Raw genomic sequence first — 22,785 nt, 5'->3', positions numbered from 1 at the left:
TGTAAAAAATTACGATAAAATATCTTTATTTTTTTGTTATGAATAACCATCATCTTTTATGTATAAATGTAGCAATTTTTCACTTCTTTCATAATAAAAAACTTTATGATTCCTTAAATAATCTACAAAATGTTATAAAAATTTTTGCAATATCAAAAAAAAAAGAATAATTAATTTAATTACAAAAAACATCATGCATTAAACTCTTTCATTATGTTGGAATGAAAATCTTCCTTGCTTATCCTTCAATTTGAATCATAATAAAAAATAGTATAATTGATAATTTTACTTTAAATGTCCATCGCATGCTGTGTGCATGGACAACACATAAAGCACAAAATGGATATGTGGATATGACAAAAAAAAGTATAATTTAAAAAACTTTTGGCATCATGGAACTTAGCTAATTAATTTATCAAGAAAAACTACACGTTTTCCTTCCCTTTTTTTCATGTTGGTGTGTGTGTGTGTGTGTTATGGATAGTTCATATGACTAGCGGTGATAAAAACATTTTTGTCATGAATTATTGTTCGTGCTAATTTAGTTCCTCTCCTCATCAGTCGTATTTCTGTCTTTTTCACCTGATAACATCGTTTGAATTTCATTGAGTGTCTTTCCTTTCGTCTCAGGCACAATGATGAAAATGAAGATCGTACCGAGTATGGAAAGACCTGAGAACAGCCAGAAGGTTCCACCAGATCCGAGAGCATTATTGAGGTTTACAAATGTTTTTGTAATGACGAAAGCTGTGGATGGAAATGTGAATGATTAGTGATAACTTGTTGTCCAAAGTTGGGGATATTTCCAGGAATACAAATCAACTTTCCAATATTCCAGTTGTTGGAAATAATTTTTTTAAATTTTGTAAAGTCGTTATAAATTCAAACTTTCGAAAATCGTTATTTTCAAAATTTTAATCTTACCTAAAAGCCAATTCAAAGTTCCATTCAATGATGCTCCAAGACCTTTAACATCAGGTGCGAAAAGTTCACCTAATTTCAAATAAAATCCAATTTAATTACATTTAATTCAAAAATAAATAATATTCAACTCACCAATCATAAGCCATGGAACTGGTCCCAAACCCAATGAGAAACAAATGATGAATACACAAAGTGATAGAACTGGTAACCAGCCCAATCCAGATACACTATCTTTATTTTGATCCTTCAAGTAGAAGAAAATTCCTAATGCGAGAGTACATAAGGCCATAACGGAATCAGAGATAAGTAACAAAATTCTACGTCCGACTCTATCGACAATCATTGTAGACACAAATGTGGCAATAACTTGCATAACTCCAATAATAATTGTGGCAATTGCAGGACTAATGTCTGTTTCTGCAGCTTCAAAAATAGCATTTGTATAGAAAATGACAGCATTGATTCCAGAAACTTGTTGGAAGAACATAAGACCCATGCTGACAACAAGACCTCGAATTGTAGTCTTACGACTCATAGCTTGAGCAAATGTGACAGAATTTGATCTTCTTTCTTCGGCATCATTTTGAAGTTCAGCAATTTCTTCACTTGGATCATATTGCTTACCTCTGAGCCATTTAAGTCCACTAATAGCCTTTTGTGTTTTGTCTTTCATGACGAGATATGTTGGAGACTCTGTTTTTAAAAAATAAAATTACTGGATGCATTGAAATCCAATGAATTGTTGAGCTTACCTGGCATAAAAACGAAAATAACAGCAAATACAATTGGAATAATGCCGCAAATTACGGACAACATAACAACGCTTGCCTTGTAACCAACAGCATATACAAACAAGATACCAATAGTAATCATCAATTGGAAGAAAGATCCAAGAGTTCCGCGAATACTTTTATGAGCAATTTCACCAATAAAAAGTGGTGCAGCAACACAGAAACCACCGCATGAGAGACCAATTAATGCTCTTCCGATAATCAACATAGATATATGTGTTGGCCAAATCAACAAAGCCCATCCAATAAGGAATGGAACAACAAGGGCAAGCATACTGCCTTTTCTACCGATATAATTAATTATAATTCCGATTGGAATACACATTGCAGCTGCTCCGAGATTAAGTGAGGAACCGACCCATGATTCTTGTTCTTCAGACACTGGAAAATCGTATCCACCGTCCTTCATTAAAGGACCTGCTGGACTTGTCCAACCGAGTGCAGTACCTGATTGTAAATTGATAAAGTTATAAAGACATTCTTGATAAATAGAACTATATGTAAATTACCTGCTGCTAAGGCACCACCAGTCGCCTGGAAATTGTACAATAATTATTGAGAGTGAGACATATCAAAATAATCAAGTAAGTGTGAATCATATACTTAATTATCAGTAATTAGCTTACCGAAAGTGCCGCAATATATTGTGGCCATTTTATTGTTTCCTGCTCCGGATTTCCCATCTGATCACTAGAAACTGCGTGCTCAAGAATTGGACTCTGTAAAAATAACCCAAATTTACATCCATTAGTGCTGATTCATCTTAATTAAGCATCAGACGTAAATTAATTACAAGTTCATCAGCATAAACATAAGTTCGATGAGGAATTGCTGGCAAGAGCCGCGACGTTTCGTCAGCATCTTCTGAATCACTCATTTTAATCGAGATTAACTATCACTTTTTCGAGTAAACTAATATCTACAGGTCTAGGAGATCACTTAAATATCACGAAAACAATTTTTTTCTACTCAGTTCTTTTGTTTTTGTTTTTTCTTTGTTGATTAAATGAGACTTTCCAGTTCACTGGAAGTAATTTTAAATTTTCAAAAGTCGTTACACTAGGAATGACTGTAATTTAATTCTATTCTCACGCTTATCTATGTTAATCAGGTTCTTAACCCTGTAATTCAATTGAATCATTTCTCATCATTACCTCAAATTTATGGACATGTCAAAAAAATACAAAGAATATTTGAAATGTCGATTACCTCGACGGAGCTCTACGAATTATGTCTATAATAAAATAAAATCCCCCATAGAAAGTCGTTAATTAATCCAGTCACATGTTCTGATTAAATTTTAAAGTTTTTATTTAAATATATGCGCATATATGAAAGCACGAGAATTCAATTCATTGTCAAGGCCATCCAACAGTTTATTACTGCTATCGTCCGCGATTTATTTTTTATTAAAAATAGCAAAATCTGATTTTTAGTATACTGTAAACCAAAATATTCGGTAATCGGTTTTTCGTAACATCAACAATCAAAAGAAAAGCGTCATGTCAACAGCAGACATTTGAGCTGTTTGACATCGATAAAAAAAAACTCTTATCATCAAGTCTATTACCTCCGCAAAACTTAATTCATTTATTGATATTTGAGTGTTTTTTATACCTTAATTACCCAAAATTGTTCGAAAATGTTTATTATGTCACTTATTATTGTTTTAGGTTCATTGGAACTTTGTGACATAATCAACGGTTTTGTATAATTTGAATAATTTTAACGAAAGTTTGACGTACGTATTTTAACGAAAGTTAAACGTACGTATTTAAATCGCGTTTTACGTACGTATTTTCATTACATTTTACGTACGTATTTGTCTTCGTACGTGCGTAAACAACACAAAAACTTAAGAGAAATGGTCATTCTATAAACATTTTCGCAGAATTAATTGGAAAAACCCAAAGACAAGACACTGCATTTCAACAAGATATCAATATACGATCGAAGATTCCGCAGTAAATGAGTAAATGACACAAATCAATTTTCCCATAAAACCAATGCTTGGGGCGTAAATTTCTACATATTTTCAGATGCATAATGGTAGCGGCAAGAAAAGAAGGCATGTTTTTAGTTTAATTGACAATTAGCAGTTCACATGTCAGTTTATATTTTGGTGTCACATCCAGTAATTTATCGAATCTTATCAATTTTTATTTATTTATTGTGTAATTGGATGCGATTAAATTGAAGAATTTTCTTTTGATATCCAGTAAGTATTTTATTGGATCTAATAAATCACAAGCTGTAAATTGAGCAATATATGTTCTAAATTTAGATACTTACTTCACAATGCAATTGAGCTATGAACCTTATTTTACAGTGTCATAATATCACATAAATCACAATCGAAGTAATAAGCTACTTAAGGTAATAAGGACTAGACATGATGTCGTTTGACAGGACAAATCAGTCAAATGTTATCAGTTCTAGGTTCAAACGACATCAAGTACCTTATTACATCGATAGATTAGGATAAGTTGTGACGCAAAAATATTCGATGTGGAACTAGCAACGTGGAGGATTTTTGATAATCAAGCCACTCTCAAGCATTTCTAGAAAATACTTCCATGAAGTTTTTTTGTGTAGATAAAATGTAACTAGCTGATTAGCGATAATAACACAAGCTGTTTATTGAGTTGTTGTTGAACAAAATATTTAATTGTTTCCAGTTTTTCTAAATTTTGAGACAATTTTTTGATAAGGAAGTCAGTAGGAGCGGTAAGGCACGATACTTCGAAGATTCTCATTTAATTTAAATTGACATTTTTTAGGAAGCTTTAGTCTGCAAGCACGAACTTTCTTTTTCTGTCAATTAACTCGAGAATGAACAAAAGTCAATTTTCCACTTTGAACGTCCGTTTGACAATTATGGACATTTTTGGAAGCTGACTCAAAACTTAACTAATTTACTTTTGGAACAGAGTTAAAGCGATTTATAAAAATAACGGTCAAAATATTTTTGAATCTTTTCTTGATTTGTTGATTATTCAAATTTTTGGTGACCGTTATTTTGAAAGTTAAGTTCACGAAATCTTTGCAGCATCACTAAACGTAACCATAGACATTCAAAACCCACTAAAGAATTCCAACTATGCGCTTTACTGTGGCAGTTCATTACCAGTCATTACAAAGTCTCGTCGCATGCTTGTTATGTACTCTCAAAAATTCCATGTACATAAGATGATAACAAGATAATTGGAAGCTCTACAAACACAAATTGTCCACAATTGTCATTCATAAAGGAAAGCACAATTTAAAAAAAAAAATTATTTAAGAGCTTCCCCCAGCGAAATTCGGAATTTTTTGAATGAAATTTTTTTTTCCTTATTAAAAGACTGAATGAAATAAAATCGAAAGTTTTTTACGCATTCAATTGATTGCCAATTCATTTATAAGCATGATGAGTCGTTTTCATGTTCAGATGAAATAGAAAACTAGGTCGATAATGCAATTGCAATGCATGCATTCATAATAATTTCATAATTTAGAATGTGTCTTTGTTACAGTTTTAAGATTTATTAATCATATATGTTTGCATGCACACTTGACATGTGTTGACAATGCACTTGAGAAATCGAGAGGATTTTTAATTAGAAAAAAAGAGCTATAATTATATTTACAGGAATATTGAAGATTGTAGATTATAGAAATTTTGATGATTTGTACTTATCTCAACAAGCTACTTAGGCTATCGAAATGATAACGTCATTAATGGTAAAGATCGATCTATAAGAGCTCACTACTTTCGTTATACTATTTTGCCATACCTAACTATCTGACCTTCACGTAATACTTCGATAGTAATTATCATTTAGCTTATCAAGCTATAAAAATCCATACGTAAGCTTAATCTAGAACTTAAAATACTCTAAACGAGACTAATCCATTATTTTGACAGCATATATGTCTATGCAATTGAGCTGAATTCTTCCCGAGTTGATAAAAATAAGTTATAACTAGTTGATGGCAAGTTAATGTCCAATTGATGACTAATTCTTGCCCACTCGGGCTTGATCTAAATGATTCAAACTATACCAAGTTGAATGATCTCTATTCCTAATTAGTTCCTAAATAACAACACAACTACGTCACCGAACCACTCAATACCTCACCTAATTTGAATACAATATTACACAATCAAGCTGAATGCTTCCGAGGATTATCATATAGCTTAAAAGCCTCTAAATACTTATTAACAACTAATCATCAGTTTCAAAACATTCGAATTATCTCATACAGTAAACAGTCTGGTTCTCACTCATTGAACTAATATTATTTTCATGAAACACTTCATTGTTATCATATAGCTCATACTTGATATCAATTTCATTCACTTCGTACGTTAATTCATAGTTTTTCCAAAATAAAAAAAAAATACATCAAATAATCAGATATTGTCAGAAACAAGCAATAAAGGAAGTTTGATAAAGAAAAAAAGGTGTAATCTGAATGATCAAATTAGCTTTCATTCCGTCACATGTATCATTGTTTTGCAGAATTATTAACTAGCAAATTTACTTTTCATCTATTAATAAAATATTGTTTAATGGCTGTGTACTTTTTGTTTGATAATGCATTGGGATTGTTCGGTATGATGTCTAAGTAAGCTATGATATTCACTATTTGCTGGGGTTTGTTCTAGATTCCTGTGAGTCAAAGTGGCTCGATGACCAAATGGTTTAGTACTTCGGTACCTAAATATTCTAAAACCGACCCAGCGATCATTGGTTCGAGACCCGGTAAGAGAAATGTTTCACGAATCACATTTAGTGGAAGTTCGACTCAAAACGTTCATTTATAGGCTACAGACAGTAATGTTATCAAAGTAGTGATTCAGATCCCACTAAAAATTGTAGGTCTACAAAGTACAGAGGTCTGGCACATTTTTTAACACAGTTTTTAGCTACGTATTGCCCTAGTGCAGCTCTAAATCTCAATGATCTGAATATCTAAAGGTTTTGTTCTTAATACCTTGCATTGACAGATTCGAATACATAAGGATTAAATCCTCTAAACTTTATGTGCCGTTGAACATCCTCTAAGCATTCAACGATGCAGAAGACGCTTTAACATCCAGCATTTATAGAATCTCAAGCTTCTTGCTACAATGATTCTTTTAGTTCATATATTCCATCATCAACTTCATTTATGATCATCTTGTTTATCCATTTTTCTGCATTAAAACAATATTAGAGCCTATCCTATTCATTACTAAATTGATGACATTATTGCTCACATCAAACAAGATAACAATTTTTTTATGGGATAATATCATTTGTTAAATAAATTATTTAATTTCATTTAAAGCAATTCATAGAATGACGAGAGAAATGCACGATTGCTGAATTATGGAAGCAAAAAACCCCCTCGAAACTCTAACAATTTAATCCAGCAGCCTTGATTGATGGGAATTCACTGGAATTGATATTGGCAATGAATATTTCTGGACTACCTGGAATCGACAAAATCGGACTTATCTCAGAATGATTCCTAATCTTTCAATAATAAATTCACTCGACAAAGATATCAAAAAGCTCATAATATTTTTCTAAAATAGATTTTCTTGGAAAGCTATCAGCATATTAAATGAAATAATAAATAATTAACTTGTCAAGTGCCTCAAAAAAAAAAATCTGATAAACATTCATTCACTGACTAAATGGCATTTCGTATCAACCACACGCCGTTATTTAATATTTTGTATATAAAAATAACAATTTTTTTTCTGTGCTTTGTTTATTGTCACACCGATAACCATTTGCATATATACCTACATATACATAAAAGTGCTCATCAAATTATTTATAATCGCCAAATAAAGAGGCAATTTTTTGCAAAGCTTTAATAGGGTGTCGGTATACTTTTATGATATAATATTTTTATCGGTGAAATGTCACTAGTGGACTGAGTGATAAGTGCAATATTAAAGAGCTTTAATAGTTTAAGATTTGAGGTTAGATTAAATTTATTTGACCTATGTCAGGCCGCTGCTATAAATTGATCTAATTTCTAAGAATTAAATCCAAATTCGACTGAATTTTTTTAGACTAAATCAGAGTTCGAAGTCGACTCGTTCCCAATGTTGCAAAACAGACAACTATCACAGACAAAAACTGTACAATTTCTGGATAATTTGTATGGATTTGCCAGAGGTTTAACAAACAAAACCATACAAATTATTATCAAAGCCGTAAAATTACCTAATAATGTGCATGGTTTTTCTTACAAAACCATACAAATTATCAATAAATTGTACGGTTTTTGACTATGACAGGTACATGTTCTGCTACTCTTCTCGTTTCATACAAAATTTGAGTCGTCTTCAAGTTTTAGATTAAACCTTCAATCTACCAAGCCTTTCACTGTCTAGTCACCAACAATCTCTTTAAAAATAACATAAATAAACGACAGCTGTGGTCAATAACCTATCAAATCTTCCATAATACGAATCGGAATAGTCGAGATGCAAATCTTGTTATGCAAGTTTATAATCAAATGAAAAATATGAAAGATATAATTTGATACGTGCCTAACAAATTGAGCATGATCTTTGGACTCGTCTAATTGATATCAAGTAACAAGAATTATTAATTAGGTGATAATAAAAAGATTGTATTTGATCTATAATTTGTAGATTAAATATCTATAACTGTCAATAAATTGTTACAAATTAAGTTGTAAACGGTTTTTCTTGGAAATGATAGTAGCTTTTATTATTGTTATTTATATCACGATGATATTGAAACTTAAATGCATGCGGATATGCTTTGAATATGAAATATAATGCATATTATTATATTTATAAATTGGTCGTTTGAGATATTTAATTTCGATGTAAATATACGAACATTTAACTAATGTATTGGAATTGACATTTTGTAAATTCAGGAAATTCAACAAAATTTAGAGAGTATATGCAAGACATGACATCCAAAATACAGGAATTTATAGTAGACGAGTCGGTATAATTTGTGAACGATCTAGATCATTAAAGGAATTTCACACATTACGTAACGCAATAACGACCTTTTCTTAAAGAAGGACAATGAATTCTCTTCTATATTAAATTATCCTCGGTAGTCTAGTGGTGAGTATTTCAAAAATAAAATCTGACAATTTAGAGACGCAATTGAAAATGTATTAAACTCTTGATCTCAAGATGACACTGCTCGAAATCCTGAAAAATTGATCAGCAGTGAATTAATGTATTATATTAAGAAATGAAATTATTCAACAAATAGCTTGACCTCAAGATTAAAAGTAAACCCCCTGATACACAGAATACTATTGCTTAAACACAATTCCTGCGCAATAAAGTGATTCAACGTAATTTACCCAAATTGTATACCGAAGTCCTGTCATAACAATTCTGATTCCGAGAACTTCTTGTATTCAAAACAGGTAAACAAGAATGATTTATACCATTTTTAAATAGGCACTAAAAGCTCTTTTCTCAATTTTGGTTTTTCCAACCAAACCTGATTTTTTAAGTCGATTGGTATTTCTGTAATATTCAATAATCAACAGTAATGGTCTGGTAAAGTGTTATAATGACTAAACGTGTTGTGAAAACCCCAATCAGACCACTTTTTCCGCAAAAACTTTCATTGCACGTGCTGCAGCTCACAAATATTTTTATTGTACGTTAATTAAGTCTTAGAATCTCGACTGGATAATTAAATAATAATATTACTAAAGTGGAAAAAAAAATGCTTATAAAATGAAGAGTCGTAAACAATTTTTTTTTAATTAATGTCAGCAATAAATATGTGCATGAATAAAATCTATTTTTCAAATTCAATGTGAATTGTGTGGTAAGGTTGGAAATTACATGACGTAGTTGCTTTCGTCATGTAAAAATGCACAAAAATACCTCCTAATTCTCATAAATTTAAGTCATAATAGGTCTGCAAAAGCATTTCCATTAATTCAGCCTATATCTATATGGGCGTGTGTGCGATCGCGCGATCATTTCTCCATTCAATCGACTCAGCATTATTTGAAACTTTGCAATATGATGCAAGGCACAGAAAGAAAAGTTTAGAAGTTAATGAACTGACATGAATTGGCAGTGTCGTTAATGTTTATTATTTTGTGTGCGCACAGAAACAGCGTCAAATCAGTACATCAAAAAAAAGCAGTGAGCTTCAAGGGTTCGGAACGAAACGCAACATTTTTATAATGCAGTTGACCGTCAAAATGCAAAGAGAATAAAGTTTTTAAAAAAATTGTATATATTTTCAAGGGCTACTGTATTCATATGCTTGAAAAGTGCATGAATTAACATTTTTTCTCATATCATGAGAACTACAACCGGTATATAATCGTCTTCCTCGTACCGCCTCTTATACACAGACAAAAAAAAAGAAATTGATTGTCTCGTCAACAAAAATATCTAATTGACTTTTAGGGCCGATGATTTGATACAGGAATCGTTTCTTTCGTGGTTTTCACTTTCTCTCTCTTTACTATGCAATTATGCCTGGCTTTTAAAATTGTTTTACGATACAAATTTTTGAAAACTCTTAGAGTTACTTAATAATTATGCAATTGGAAATGAACGACTATAATTTCTGTATCTCATTCTGTTGCGAATTCTCTTTCATTTGTAATAACAACTACATTCACTGGATGTGCAAAACAAAATATTTTTTGACATTTAATGACGCAATCTTGAGATATTCTTGTTTACCGATAACCGTTCCTTGTTCACAAAAAAAAAGATATTAATTAAAGTCAAACACATTCTACTGCTTACTGCTTATATTACTGTGCATCAATGAAAAAAGAACCACAAGAATTTTTGTTTTCTCAATTTCTTGTGGACTTTAGTTCTTAGAATAATCGTCTTATTATTGTACACCTTTCTGACAGAAGTTTTCGCACACGAGTCAACAAGCGAAAACAAAAAACTTTAAATGCCCTTTTTCCGTAGCTTTATATGACATTGATTTTTTTGACTGAAAACCGCAGATAATAAACGTCTTAAAAATTCCGAGATTTCACTTTTATACTCTCAGTAACAAGCTCAGATTTCATTTTTCGCGACACTTGCAATTAAACTTTTGTGATTTATTCATATTCACTAAAGCATAAAATAGTTTTTCCGATATTTAGTGTCTATTTTGATAACAGAATTGACGTTGACACGTTTATTGCTGTAACTAGTAAGTCACATGAAGGCACGTTATTTTTGCAATATAATCATAACAATAAGACAGGCCTCCTTTTGTGTATAATGCGCCATTATTAAGTGTGCACATTTTTGCACAGCCAAACAATAAACAAAATTTTAGCTCATCTTCCTCACAATTTTATGATGTTGATACTTACATTAAAAAATTTGTTGTGGGCTCGGTTATTGCCAGTCAATCAATAAATAATTAGTCTGAAGAATTTATTCAACTTTATTTTTTTCACTTTCAAGTTACTGGATGTTGTTATAAGTTAAACTTCTTGGAATTGCACAACTTTATAAGCTTGTACAAACAGAACGCACGCGAAAAATAGTCGAAATTTAATATTATTGTACACACAAAACAAATAAAATTAAGTTATTCCTGGCAAAGCTCTTCAAAACACGTCCGAATAATACAAGCGATGAATTATAACTGAAATATATCAAGAGAATGAATGCTTTGAATAGCTTCAAATAAAGCAGAGAAGCAAAAATAATAAAAAAAATGTTGGAGAAAGAGATGGATTGACTTACATGCTGCTATTGTGCTGTATATTATCAATGAATGATAAGAGATATAAAGCAATTTAATGTTTTCTCTTCGATTTTTTCGGGCTGTTTACATAATTTTTGCATCACTTTTTTTGCTACTTTCTAGTTCTTTTATATTTATGGTAATTAACGAGACTGATAATTATTTTTTAGTGGAATTTCCATTTATAAGTTAAAAATAATGTGTGAAATAATATTTAAATGTGTTAATATTGTCTAATGAAGTAAATAGAGCTATTCAAACCAAAACAACAAAACGACGAAAAATATTTTAAAAAATAAATTGATGCAAAAGAGATGCAAGAAAATTTAAATTTTCAAAATACGTTTATAATTTTTAAACTTCGCAATTGATGACGCACGTGCTCAGTGCTTATGGATTTCTGTGCACATAATCTCACGCTTCTATAAGATATTAAAAAATAATATTTATAATTTATTATTGATATTACCTGCTTGATCACAAGCTTTAATTCAATGGCCTTAGTTAAATAATATTGAAGGAATTGATGCATTAGAGTAACAACTTTTCTTAGGAATATGAAAAAACCCAAGCAATTCAAATTAAGCTTGCTGCTTGAAAAAATATTATGTAAAGATAAAAGTCAAATATATTCTAGACAATATCAGCCTTCCCGACATCATTTCGTCATCACTTTCCTTATTAACTCAATTGAGGGCGCTTGACAAATATTAAGCTTTATGATGATAAATAGGTCAAAAAATGAAAATCTATTACAAACTGCATTTGGCTGTCGATTGAAATGCAATAAATTAAATTATATAATTTATGGCTGCAAGTAAAGCTGATTGCATCAACAAATTAATAAATATTTGACGACAATAATTGATATTTCACAAGTAATCTTTGGAATATAATTTAATTAAATTTTTATTGCTTTTTGCATCTCCTATTTTGAGTATAAAACAACATTAAGTCTGATTTTAATGAGCTATTGTGGTTTCTTTAATAACGTCTTTCTCTCCAGCAAGCATCTTTTGAATTTCAGCCATTGATTTTCCTTTTGTTTCAGGTATAATGAAGAATGTGAACAGAATGCCTACAAAACTGGCGCCGGAGAAGATCCAGAATGTTGGTCCAATAGTAATAATATCGGCGATTGGACGAAAGCTTAATGTAATTACAAATGCGAACATCCAATTGAAGAAGCCAATAAATGGGCTCACAAATGTTGATAATTCCTTTGATGTAATCTCACCTATAAATAGATTCATGATAAGGAAGTCATTTATCAATATATTAAGAGTTTAATTACCAATCATAAGCCATACGACTGGTCCGTAGCCAATAGCGAATGTAACTAAGAATATACTCAAACTTGTCAATGGTAGCCATCCTAATGTATCTGCTACATTTTCGTCCTGTTCAAGCAAGAAGAAGAAGACACCAAGTGCTGTGGTACATATTGTCATTCCAATTATGGATACTAGCAATAATAGTCTTCTACCGAGTCTATCTACTAAAAATGCACCAACACATGTAACTACTAAATTTATAGATCCCATGGCAATTGTTGAAATGTCTGAATCAATTTGCACATTTGCTTCCTAAAAATATAACGATCATGAAATATTTAAATAATTAACGGTCAAAATATTTTTGAAAAGATAAAAAATTTTAAAAAAAAATTTAACGGTTACATCAAACTCACATCAAAAATTCTGGTCGAATAGAAGATGACAACATTGATACCGCTCATTTGTTGGAAAAAAGCCAAGCCAAATCCAACGAAAATTGCAACTTTTGAAGCTCTCTGTTTTACTAATTCACCAAATGACACTTCGTTCCTTTGCCTTTCTTCCATTTCCTCCTTAATTGCGTCAATTTCTTGTTGTGGATCATAATGACTACCTCTTAGCCATTTATAAACTTTGTTTGCGTCATCTATGCGATTTTCAATGACTAGATAAACGGGACTTTCAGGCATAAAGAAGAATACAACACCAAATAAGACAGCAACTAATCCACAAATAACATTTGTCCAGAAAACTCTAATATAAGGTCCAATACAGTAAACGAAAAGAATACCAGCATTGATTAAAATTTGGAAAAATGTTCCAATAATTCCACGAATTTCTTTCTCAGCTATTTCAGCTGAATATTGTGGTGCTGATATGCAGAATGCACCACCAGCCAAGCCAATCAAAAATCGACCAGCGATTAACATAGCTACATTTTGTGCCCAGATCAGTAGAGCCCATCCCACAATAAATGGAATTACGAGCGTCAGCATTGTCCATTTCCTTCCAAACTTTTTCATCAAGTAACCAATTGGTAGACATGAGATGGCACATCCAATTGTAATAACAGATCCTATCCAATCCCATTGTCCGGGTGTTATCTCAAAACCTTGTTCCTGATCTGTTAATAGCTTCCTTTCAGTTGGTGCCGGCCAACCTTTTAATCAATAACATTAGATAAGTTTGCAGCAATATAATGTCATCAACTTACCTAAAGCCGTTCCTAATCAAATCAATATTAAAAAATAGAGGATATTAAGTAATTTTCTAAAATTTTATAACAGATATCATGATAATTACCAACAGCTAAAGCACCTCCAGCTATACAGATAAGAGAAAAGTATTATTTTATTGCTCTGGTCTTAATTGATAAGCATTTTTATTTTATATAGAATTTTTAACCTGCTGAAGCACCCGCAATATATTGTGGCCAATGTGTTGTCGACATCCCGTTTACATTAAACGATTGCTTCATTCAAAAATCCACTGAATTAGAAATTATGTATGATAATTTTTAATATTTTTTCGTAAATTCAGACCGAAATGACATAAATTAAGCAGTCTATCGTATTTACAGCAGTCACTTAACTATTGTTTTTAAGCAACAATATTGCATTTATATGGGTCTCAAAAATAGTTAATTATGGGAAATACGTGATATACGTTACTGTATTGATAGCAATTATTTTTTGTATCACATAAAGCATCTCAACTTTTTTATCACCTAGAATATAGCGTGTTGACTGCCAAAATGTGCAGCTTAATCACATGCAAAATTACAGCCTTTTTATGAATACTGGATGTTATCACAAATTCTTTAAATTCCTTTTTAAAAATTATTGTCGTATGGATTAACACTAAAAACACACAAATATTTCGCTCACTGAACCTCTAGACTACAACTGAGCCATAAAATAGTCTAACATGTAATACTTATTGACATAAAATAGATGAAAATGTTTCAATGTATTTTGCCAGTATTTGTTATCTTTTATCAATCAATTAAATGCAGATTTTGTTTATCGACAACAGAAATGCGAAAGTCAAGTTACGCTGAATGTATACATTGTTAAAACTACTATAATTCAAACTAATTAAATGTTGACACTAATTAGAACTTCACAACAGAATGTGTTATAGAACAATACAAATGTTTCCAGAACAGTTCAAATTAAGCGTAATTTGTAAGGTTCTAAATTTAAATAATTTTTTAACGCCTTTTTGAATCCCTGCCGAACGTCAGAATCCAGCATATTGCTAAAACTGGTTAAATTCTTTTCATTTATTGATAAGATTAGAATTGTGTGCAAACTTGTACGCCAAATTATTACCGCATTTTTTGGGAAAGTGGCACTTAACATTACATTTTGTTCGTCTGACACGCTTACTGGATCATGATTTGTAGCCCGAGAAAATGAATTGGATGCGCTGATGTCGCCCGATAAGTTCGAGCACATTTGTAAAACACTGACTAATGCCTCTTAGATAACAAACAAAGAAATACGAGTAATAATTCGTAGAAAAGATCAAAAACTTTGCAAATTAAAATAAACCGATAATTTTTGATAACAAAATCTAGATCGTAGTGTGCGATACCTGATTAGGAAAAGCGGATATGTAATTCTAAGTAAACTTTAATGTTTTCTGTGTAAAATAGTAAATATAACTGAACTGGATATCCTCTACATAAATAGATATAGTAAATTCGGTTTCATAAGCCTGTAAAACAAAGATTCTAGTCAAAAATTTATATATCCACTGATATAATCATATATTTTTATTAATCTTATCAAAGGATTAAAAATTCCATAATATTTACCAAACCGTTTATGTTATCATTATAAATATAGAATACACGGAACAATCAATGGCATTAATGCATAGCAAGAATTTTTTTGAGATCAAAATTAAGATTTTGATTAGTCCAATCATTTTCTGTATTATCAAGATAGTTGTCGAAATCATTTAGTTCCTTCATGGCTCCTCGTTGTAAAAGTAGTGATACAGCATCAACTGTATTCTTCGAGTCGCTCAGACTATGTTTTGCTTTAGCCCATTTTCCATCGTTTGATTGCCATACTTTTAATCCAGAATGCTTCATATCCGTACACAATGACTTATTATCAATCTGTGATAATGGAAATGATCACACATTAACTATATAAACAGTAATTAATAGTAAATTGAAACTTACAACAACGACGCAAGCTGATCCATTATTCTCAGCAATTTTTTCAGCTATTTTAATTGCCGGAACTTTATCTATTGTATTGTCATAAAAGTTCTCAGAAGCAGCATAATATCCAATGATTTGTAATCCATCACTAGCTGCTTTTGATTCTACTTGAATTAGAGCAATTTCATTCATTGGTGTAACGTATAAACATTGATGGAATAAAGGCACGGCATCAACTACTTCTGTTTTATTTGACTTTGATCCCAAAAGTAAGCCATTGACAGCGGAATGAGGATATTTGGCTGGAAATCAATTAATTTTCATTAATTTAAATTTTTATCAAAAAATTTTCAAGTTTTTAACTTACCGGCATGGAAAACCATCTTAATATAAGCCTTTGGTGACAAAACAACTTCTGACATCTTGTTAATATAATTTTAATTTACAATAAATAGTGGATTGCACAGGAAATTAGTTAATTAAAAGAAATTTTTAAATTGGAAAAATTTCTCGTGTTATTAATTCGATTAACCGACAAACTCGCTTATCCGACACAGTTTAAATTTTATTTTTCCGTTTAACAAAATGTCATGCAATGCTCCACAAATCTTATCAATACTAGATAATAAATCACGATTTTATATGATTTCAGTAGATTTTGAACCTTTATACTAAACGTACTTGACACAAATAGATTGTCAGTTTTAAAAAAACATTAATTATAGTAAAAAATGTCACGAGAAGTTCTCCGCAAACACCTGTTTGTTAATAATCAGTTCTTTGAGAATGCACTAAGGGATTACTATCAGGATACGACAATTTATCTAAAAACATTTGAAGTCCGAAGGGTATCTAAACGGGAAGAGAGTTACTGGGCTGATCAAATGATAATTGTGGCTAATTACACAAGTTCGAATAATGTCACTAAGTGAGGCACACAAAAATCTTTTATCTATTTAGGTATGATGAACATTTTATAATTTCAGATCACAAAACTTTGTGCTAAAAATAGGATTTTATAATCCCTATATGGAAGAAAGTGTCGAAAAATATGATCCATTTAAAAGGGAAATTTTCTTCTTCCAAAACATTCTGCCGAGCATGAACAAAATGTTTCAGTCACTGCATTCATATCCAGTTACGTGCAAGTGAGTATCACACATTCTATTCTAAATAAATATTTAATCCTCAATTTTTTTCGTCTTACAATCAAGTGCAATGTGCATTGTCAATAAGCGTCCACAGCCAAAGTACATATTGTTGGAAGAATTGTCAAGTGATAAATATTTGAGGGTTCAAAGGAGGTCAGGATTGGATCAGAAACATTTGAAATTGACTATGGAAAAATTAGCAAAATTTCATGCATGCTCAGCTGTTATGTATCAGCAAAATAGTGACTTATTCGAGCATCATCAGCAGCCAAATGTCAGTGAATATTTTAAGATATTCCATCCGTTGTTTACAGCATGCTTGCATAAATTGATTGAGGAAGTGTCAAATGAGAAGTGGCACAACTCAGAGACGTTAATTGAACAGTTGATGTACTTTGAGAATAACTTTATTGACAAAGTCAGTGAAGCTTTCATGCTGGAAGATAATGAATTAGGAGTACTGTGTCATGGTGATTTATGGATGGACAACTTATTGTTCCAATATGATGAGAAGAATAATCCTATTGACATCAAAATGGTAAGTTGAGGTTCAATCAGGAGCTACATCCTTTAATAATTTTTAAACTTCCAGGTTGACTTTGGACTAAGCTACTTTGGTTCTCCTGGAATCGATTTGACATACCTTCTGTTCACATCTTCAGCAGCCGACATTGCAGACTACGAAATTGACGTTCTATTGCAACACTATCATACAACTTTGCATAAAACCTTGATCAAATTGAACTTCCCTAGACAAATTCCGTCATTAATTCAAATCCATAATCATTTTATGAAGCGTGGCATTATTGGAGTTCTATACACAATTTTACTACTTCCAATGAGATTTTCACAAAATGATTATTTTAAGGATCAAGAAATGAAGGATAGATTGATATTTCTATTGGATTATTTTGGAAGGAAGGGATTTCTTAATTAACACAGACTCGGAATCGACTTTGAGAACAAAGGCTTTATTATTGTTAAACATTGTATAATTGATGAAGGAATTTTGAATTGAGCAACCCGATTATTCAATTGTGTCGCTCGGGTAACTCTTGCCTACTATGTTATAATGTTTATTTTCCTAAAGTATATATTAAACATTTGTACCTTTCACTAATCTCTGACTATTCAATTTAAGCATTTTCGGAATAAATTCCGATTTTAAATGATATCCTTTAGAACAGTACAGAACGAGTAAGCAGACTTTACTGCAGTCAAGTACGATTCAAAATTCAAAGGGTAAAACTTTGCAGCTGTAATTAGGCATGGTCTTTGAGCTCTTAAAATACATAATATCAAGCTGCGAGCATCAGATTGATCTTCCATTTCGTACCAAGGTAAGTCGTATATTAAGTCTTCAATCAGCTTGCTCTGTAATGAAGTATCGGGATCATAACTTGAAATTTCCATTCTGTATAGCTACATACCTGATCTTCTAAATTAGTTCCAAAATATGAGAATAAAAACAACAGCATTTGAACAACACCAAAAAAGACAAGAACTTTAAAGAAATTCAGCATGTCTTCAGAAAGCTGTAACAAAACAATTATACATCACTCCTAAATATTATTATAAAGTCACTCACAATATTGAATTCAAAGAATAAGAAGCATAAGATGATAGTATTAACAGAATACAGCACAAATACCAAAATATTTGATATATCCTCAAGTTGTTCTGCAAATTTGATGGCTATGTTGTGAGCTTCGATGATTTCGGCAATTCTCTTTTTTAGTTCGTTTCCTTTAACCTTCTTTGCGATTAGTTCTTCATTAAGATATTGTATCTTACATTGGACATAGTGAAAGTAGGATGCAACGTAGACTAATAGGTTTATGTATAAATAATCAAGTCCATAAAATATGTGTACAATTCCTAGCATATGGACGATTGTTGGAACCAAAAGAAGAAAGTATGCAATTGGATACTCTCGGAACTCAAATCCATAGCTGTAATAAATCAATGCAAACATCCTGAAGAATTCAATTTAAATTAAGTGAAGGATCTTACTAAACTTGTATAGGAAATGGCCAGCCTTCAACTTCTCCTACATTCATGAAGCCGAAGAATACCACTAAAGGAACTGTAAAGTAAGTCGAGGCAGAAAAGAACACAAATTTGTAAAACATTCCAGAAAATTTAAAGATTCGACGTTCTTGCTTGTCTGATGATGACTTCCAATGTGGATTCTCGATGTTGCAAGCTGTTCAAGGTGAAAATTAAGTTTAGATCTAAGAAAATTGGGTTTTTGGACATAAAACTTACAAATCTTCCACTCTTTTCTCAAATTGCTGATCAAATCGAACATTTCGTCCCTTTTAAGAATCACAATGAATATTTTGATCATCAAAACGATCAAGGTGATAAACTCATGAAGGCACATGAATACTTTCTCAATATTCTGCAGATTCTTGATGATGAAGATCAGTTCAGGTATGATTTCTAGGGATAAACAAGATATAACAAAAAATACCGAGCGAAAATTGATGGCATTTTCAGGCCAAAATCCAAGCATTGACAGGAACTTCTCGTCAATAGAAAAAAGCTCTGCCTTCTTAAAATCTGGAAAAAATTTGTTCCACTTCATTTCTACTGGATCTTCTGCTTTACTATTAACACAATCAAACAAGAACTGACGACAGTCAGGAAGAACTATTCGAATTTATAGTAAACTTAATGAAGAGGGATGGAACGTCAAAAGATTGACATGTAGCATAAATTTATAATATGAGAGCTCATCGCATGATCATGACACTTTCTTGATTCCTTCAAAAAGTAAATCCTTTATTAAAATTTTATAAAACCTTTAACAACAATAAATGCATCCGTTTCCTTTGAACTCTGTTTGAAATTCATTTATATTCAGCACCTACAATTTAGCCTTAATTCGTCTTGTGGCGCGACTTACTTTCGATTCAGATGGTCTGCCAAGTTCCTCGGAAATGTATTTTCCAGCATCGATTAGAAGATCTAAGTTAATTCCTGTTTTGGCACCACATCCTTCAAGCATATAAACGACATCCTCTGTAGCTGCATTTCCTGAAGCGCCTCTAGCATATGGGCAACCGCCCAATCCAGATACGGAAGCATCTACGACCGTAATTCCAATATCCAAGGATGTTAAAATATTAGGAAGTGCTTGACCGTAAGTGTCGTGACAATGGACAGCAAACTTATCAACAGGTGCGACTTTGAGCACTTCCAATAACATATCCTTCATTGATCCTGGAGTTCCAACTCCGATTGTGTCTCCTAAAGATATCTCATAGCAGCCCATAGTCAATAACTTTTCACAGACTCTTGCAACAGCAGATGGATTAATTTTTCCTTCATATGGACATCCCACAACAGTTGAGACATAACCTCGGACTTTAACGTCATTGGCTTTTGCTGCATCAAGAACTGATTGAAATCTTTCAAGGCTTTCAGCTATTGAGCAGTTGACATTTTTCTTCGTGAATGATTCCGATGCGGCACCAAAAACAGCAACTTCCTTTGCACCAGCTGCTAATGCAGACTCAAAACCCTTCAAATTAGGAGTTAAAACTGGATATGACACTCCATCAACCTTGTCAATTCCTTGAAGCACTTCCGTGTTGTCTCCCATTTGAGGAACCCATTTTGCAGATACAAAACTTGTTGCTTCAATACTTTTTAGTCCAGTCTTCGAAAGTCTGTTGATTAATTCTATTTTAATTGATGCAGGCACAATTTTGGCTTCATTTTGAAGTCCATCACGTGGACCGACCTCAACAATCTTAATTGAACTTAAATTTCTGGTAAATATTCGATTAATCTTACGGAGAAACATTTTTGTGGATGTGAAAATATTACAAAATAGACTTAAAAACAATAGTCAGCTGATTGAGCTTTGAAGATGAATGGGAAGATGGCGCTAATGTGTGCGTTATGCTGGAAAATTGAGGAAATTCGCAAACTTTTATCAATTTAAATTACTTCAAAAATTTCAGACTTTTATTCAGGTATTGGCAATATTTGAAGGACTGTCCAGACTGTCTCACTTTGGTTGACTTTTCCTAGTTGCACGATTGACTTTAGACTCTGAGGATCTGCCAAGTTCCTCACAAATGAATTTTCCTGTATCAATAAGTAAATTCAAGTCAATTCCTGTCTTTACGCCACATCCTTCGAGCATGTAAACGACATCCTCAGTTGCTGCATTTCCTGAAGCGCCTCTAGCGTATGGACAGCCACCCAATCCTGATACTGAGGCATCAACAATTGATATTCCAAAATCTAGAGATGTTAGGATATTAGGCAGTGCTTGACCGTAAGTGTCGTGGTAATGGATTGCAAATTTCTCGACTGGTGCCACCTTTAAGACTTCCTTTAACATCTCTTTTATTGATCCTGGAGTACCAACGCCGATTGTGTCACCTAATGATATCTCATAACATCCTACATCCAAGAGCATTTCACTGATTTTGGCTACTGCTGATGGCTTGACTTTTCCTTCGTATGGACATGCAATTATTGTTGACACATATCCTCGTACCTTTAAGTTATTATCCTTAGCTGCTTTCATGATTGATTTTACACGATCAACTCCTTCAGCTATGGAGCAGTTGAAATTTTTCTTTGTAAATGCTTCTGAAGCGGAACCGCCAACAGCTGTGAAGTTAAATTTGAGGTATTAGAAAAGTTCTGTAAGCAATTATGAAGTCACTTACCAATTTCAGTAGTATTTGTATCTAAAGCATCCTGAAATCCCTTCATATTAGGAACAATAGCTGAATAAGTAACTCCATCAACTCTGTCAATTCCTTTCATCACTTCAACATTATCACCCATTTGTGGTATCCACTTGGCAGATACAAAACTTGTTGCCTCAATTGTTTTTAGTCCAGTTTTGGATAGTCGATTGATGAAATCAATTTTTGTTGCCGTTGGAAGGATTTTAGCTTCATTTTGTAGGCCGTCACGTGGACCGACTTCAACTATTCTTACTGTACTTACATTTCTTGTAATTATTCGATTTATTGTTCGAGGAAACATTTTAAATTAATTAAAAAAATCTTTAAAGGCACAACATTCAAAGTCCACAAAAATATTTTGGAATCATTGATAAAGGAAGTTGTCCATATGATCACTAGATGGAGTTCTAGGTATTAAAATGCACTTTTATTCATTCATAAATGTTTAAATGTGTCAACATAGTTGACTAATGAGCATGCGATAATGATGAGATAAATAGGATGTAAAGTTCATCATTTAGTTCTTCACATTTTCTTTTACAATTAAGTCGGAAAAGGCGGAAAATTGTGGCGGAAATTTAAAATTTTTCTTAATTTCTGTGTCGAAAATCAATCAAGCATTTAAAGTCAAGGAAATGACAAATTTAAAGGTTTTGATTACAATTTTAAATGTTTATTGTAAGTACAATCCAATCAAGTGGCACTACCTCCATCCACATAGCCTAATTAATTATTTATATTTCAATTAACATACGTTTTTTATTTCCATTTACTATTACTATACACTTAGTCATGAATGTCTCGTGTGTAAAAATAACAAAAATCTCAGTTCCATCAACTTATGTTATTGACTACAACTACTGTCGTCCACTCATCCTTGATTGTGATTATGAATTTCGTATATCTGATGTTGGATTTGTGCTTAAATGGTATCATAATTCACATTTAATTTATCAATGGATACCACCACGAAAACCTTACATCTTTGTGAGTTTTAAGGCTACTTGATGGATTGAAAATCAAT

At 32.0% G+C, this 22,785-nt stretch overlaps 6 protein-coding genes and 1 long non-coding RNA gene across 7 annotated transcripts; 1 reads left to right on the top strand and 6 right to left on the bottom strand.

Annotated features, from left to right (window-relative positions):
* Positions 1-4: 4 nt before the first annotated feature.
* LOC139098464 (uncharacterized) lies at positions 5-14,622 on the bottom strand. Its single transcript, XM_070650680.1, has 12 exons — positions 14,441-14,622; positions 14,119-14,202; positions 14,017-14,037; positions 13,928-13,939; positions 13,128-13,873; positions 12,732-13,023; positions 12,403-12,674; positions 11,856-11,859; positions 1,677-2,195; positions 1,057-1,617; positions 925-993; positions 5-747 (listed from the first exon to the last, which is right to left on the bottom strand). The coding sequence occupies exons 2-12, from the start codon at positions 14,189-14,191 to the stop codon at positions 542-544; spliced, it is 2,775 nt and encodes a 924-aa protein (XP_070506781.1). The 5' UTR covers positions 14,192-14,202; positions 14,441-14,622; the 3' UTR covers positions 5-541.
* LOC139098086 (uncharacterized) lies at positions 10,330-11,658 on the bottom strand. Its single transcript, XR_011545146.1, has 2 exons — positions 11,437-11,658; positions 10,330-11,335 (listed from the first exon to the last, which is right to left on the bottom strand). It is a non-coding gene; the product is annotated as an uncharacterized lncRNA (long non-coding RNA).
* Positions 14,623-15,470: 848 nt separating the features above from the next.
* Positions 15,471-16,436, bottom strand: EMC8-9 (ER membrane protein complex subunit 8/9). The gene is made up of 3 exons (XM_070650204.1): positions 16,260-16,436; positions 15,911-16,194; positions 15,471-15,844 (listed from the first exon to the last, which is right to left on the bottom strand). Exons 1-3 carry the CDS (start codon positions 16,312-16,314, stop codon positions 15,590-15,592), a joined length of 594 nt encoding a protein of 197 aa, XP_070506305.1. The 5' UTR covers positions 16,315-16,436; the 3' UTR covers positions 15,471-15,589.
* Positions 16,437-16,562: 126 nt separating this feature from the next.
* LOC139098080 (uncharacterized) lies at positions 16,563-18,035 on the top strand. Its single transcript, XM_070650201.1, has 4 exons — positions 16,563-16,820; positions 16,879-17,040; positions 17,107-17,581; positions 17,636-18,035. Exons 1-4 carry the CDS (start codon positions 16,624-16,626, stop codon positions 17,978-17,980), a joined length of 1,179 nt encoding a protein of 392 aa, XP_070506302.1. The 5' UTR covers positions 16,563-16,623; the 3' UTR covers positions 17,981-18,035.
* A 172-nt stretch (positions 18,036-18,207) lies between these two features.
* On the bottom strand, positions 18,208-19,354 carry LOC139098463 (odorant receptor 10-like). The gene is made up of 4 exons (XM_070650679.1): positions 19,312-19,354; positions 18,632-18,870; positions 18,474-18,578; positions 18,208-18,417 (listed from the first exon to the last, which is right to left on the bottom strand). The coding sequence occupies exons 1-4, from the start codon at positions 19,352-19,354 to the stop codon at positions 18,208-18,210; spliced, it is 597 nt and encodes a 198-aa protein (XP_070506780.1).
* A 447-nt stretch (positions 19,355-19,801) lies between these two features.
* On the bottom strand, positions 19,802-20,908 carry LOC139098082 (hydroxymethylglutaryl-CoA lyase, mitochondrial-like). The gene has a single exon (XM_070650202.1). It carries the CDS (start codon positions 20,855-20,857, stop codon positions 19,916-19,918), a length of 942 nt encoding a protein of 313 aa, XP_070506303.1. The 5' UTR covers positions 20,858-20,908; the 3' UTR covers positions 19,802-19,915.
* A 154-nt stretch (positions 20,909-21,062) lies between these two features.
* On the bottom strand, positions 21,063-22,125 carry LOC139098083 (hydroxymethylglutaryl-CoA lyase, mitochondrial-like). Its single transcript, XM_070650203.1, has 2 exons — positions 21,738-22,125; positions 21,063-21,678 (listed from the first exon to the last, which is right to left on the bottom strand). Exons 1-2 carry the CDS (start codon positions 22,060-22,062, stop codon positions 21,065-21,067), a joined length of 939 nt encoding a protein of 312 aa, XP_070506304.1. The 5' UTR covers positions 22,063-22,125; the 3' UTR covers positions 21,063-21,064.
* Between the last annotated feature and the right edge of the window lie 660 nt (positions 22,126-22,785).

The sequence above is a fragment of the Chironomus tepperi genome, unplaced genomic scaffold, assembly GCF_022539635.2.
Source record: "Chironomus tepperi strain 1889 unplaced genomic scaffold, CSIRO-AGI_Ctep_v1 contig_445, whole genome shotgun sequence".
Lineage (NCBI taxonomy): Eukaryota > Metazoa > Arthropoda > Insecta > Diptera > Chironomidae > Chironomus > Chironomus tepperi.
Note: the sequence above shows the minus strand (reverse complement) of the source record. Positions and strands in the feature narration are given on the sequence as shown.

What these genes read in the sequence shown, in the direction of transcription:
- LOC139098464 (XM_070650680.1), bottom strand. Translation starts at nt 14,191, where the DNA reads ATGAAGCAATCGTTTAATGTAAACGGGATGTCGACAACACATTGGCCA. An exon ending in ATTCGACCAGAATTTTTGAT is followed by an intron (nt 13,024 to 13,127) that starts GTGAGTTTGATG and finishes TTATATTTTTAG; the next exon opens with GAAGCAAATGTGCAAATTGA. An exon ending in AGTCGTATGGCTTATGATTG is followed by an intron (nt 12,675 to 12,731) that starts GTAATTAAACTC and finishes ATCTATTTATAG; the next exon opens with GTGAGATTACATCAAAGGAA.
- EMC8-9 (XM_070650204.1), bottom strand. Translation starts at nt 16,314, where the DNA reads ATGTCAGAAGTTGTTTTGTCACCAAAGGCTTATATTAAGATGGTTTTC. An exon ending in TAAGATGGTTTTCCATGCCG is followed by an intron (nt 16,195 to 16,259) that starts GTAAGTTAAAAA and finishes ATTGATTTCCAG; the next exon opens with CCAAATATCCTCATTCCGCT. An exon ending in GATCAGCTTGCGTCGTTGTT is followed by an intron (nt 15,845 to 15,910) that starts GTAAGTTTCAAT and finishes CCATTATCACAG; the next exon opens with ATTGATAATAAGTCATTGTG.
- LOC139098080 (XM_070650201.1), top strand. Translation starts at nt 16,624, where the DNA reads ATGTCACGAGAAGTTCTCCGCAAACACCTGTTTGTTAATAATCAGTTC. An exon ending in TCATATCCAGTTACGTGCAA is followed by an intron (nt 17,041 to 17,106) that starts GTGAGTATCACA and finishes CTTACAATCAAG; the next exon opens with TGCAATGTGCATTGTCAATA. An exon ending in ATCCTATTGACATCAAAATG is followed by an intron (nt 17,582 to 17,635) that starts GTAAGTTGAGGT and finishes TTAAACTTCCAG; the next exon opens with GTTGACTTTGGACTAAGCTA.
- LOC139098463 (XM_070650679.1), bottom strand. Translation starts at nt 19,354, where the DNA reads ATGTTCGATTTGATCAGCAATTTGAGAAAAGAGTGGAAGATTT. An exon ending in TATTCTTTGAATTCAATATT is followed by an intron (nt 18,579 to 18,631) that starts GTGAGTGACTTT and finishes GTTTTGTTACAG; the next exon opens with CTTTCTGAAGACATGCTGAA. An exon ending in GAACTAATTTAGAAGATCAG is followed by an intron (nt 18,418 to 18,473) that starts GTATGTAGCTAT and finishes ACTTCATTACAG; the next exon opens with AGCAAGCTGATTGAAGACTT.
- LOC139098082 (XM_070650202.1), bottom strand. Translation starts at nt 20,857, where the DNA reads ATGTTTCTCCGTAAGATTAATCGAATATTTACCAGAAATTTAAGTTCA.
- LOC139098083 (XM_070650203.1), bottom strand. Translation starts at nt 22,062, where the DNA reads ATGTTTCCTCGAACAATAAATCGAATAATTACAAGAAATGTAAGTACA. An exon ending in TACAAATACTACTGAAATTG is followed by an intron (nt 21,679 to 21,737) that starts GTAAGTGACTTC and finishes TTAACTTCACAG; the next exon opens with CTGTTGGCGGTTCCGCTTCA.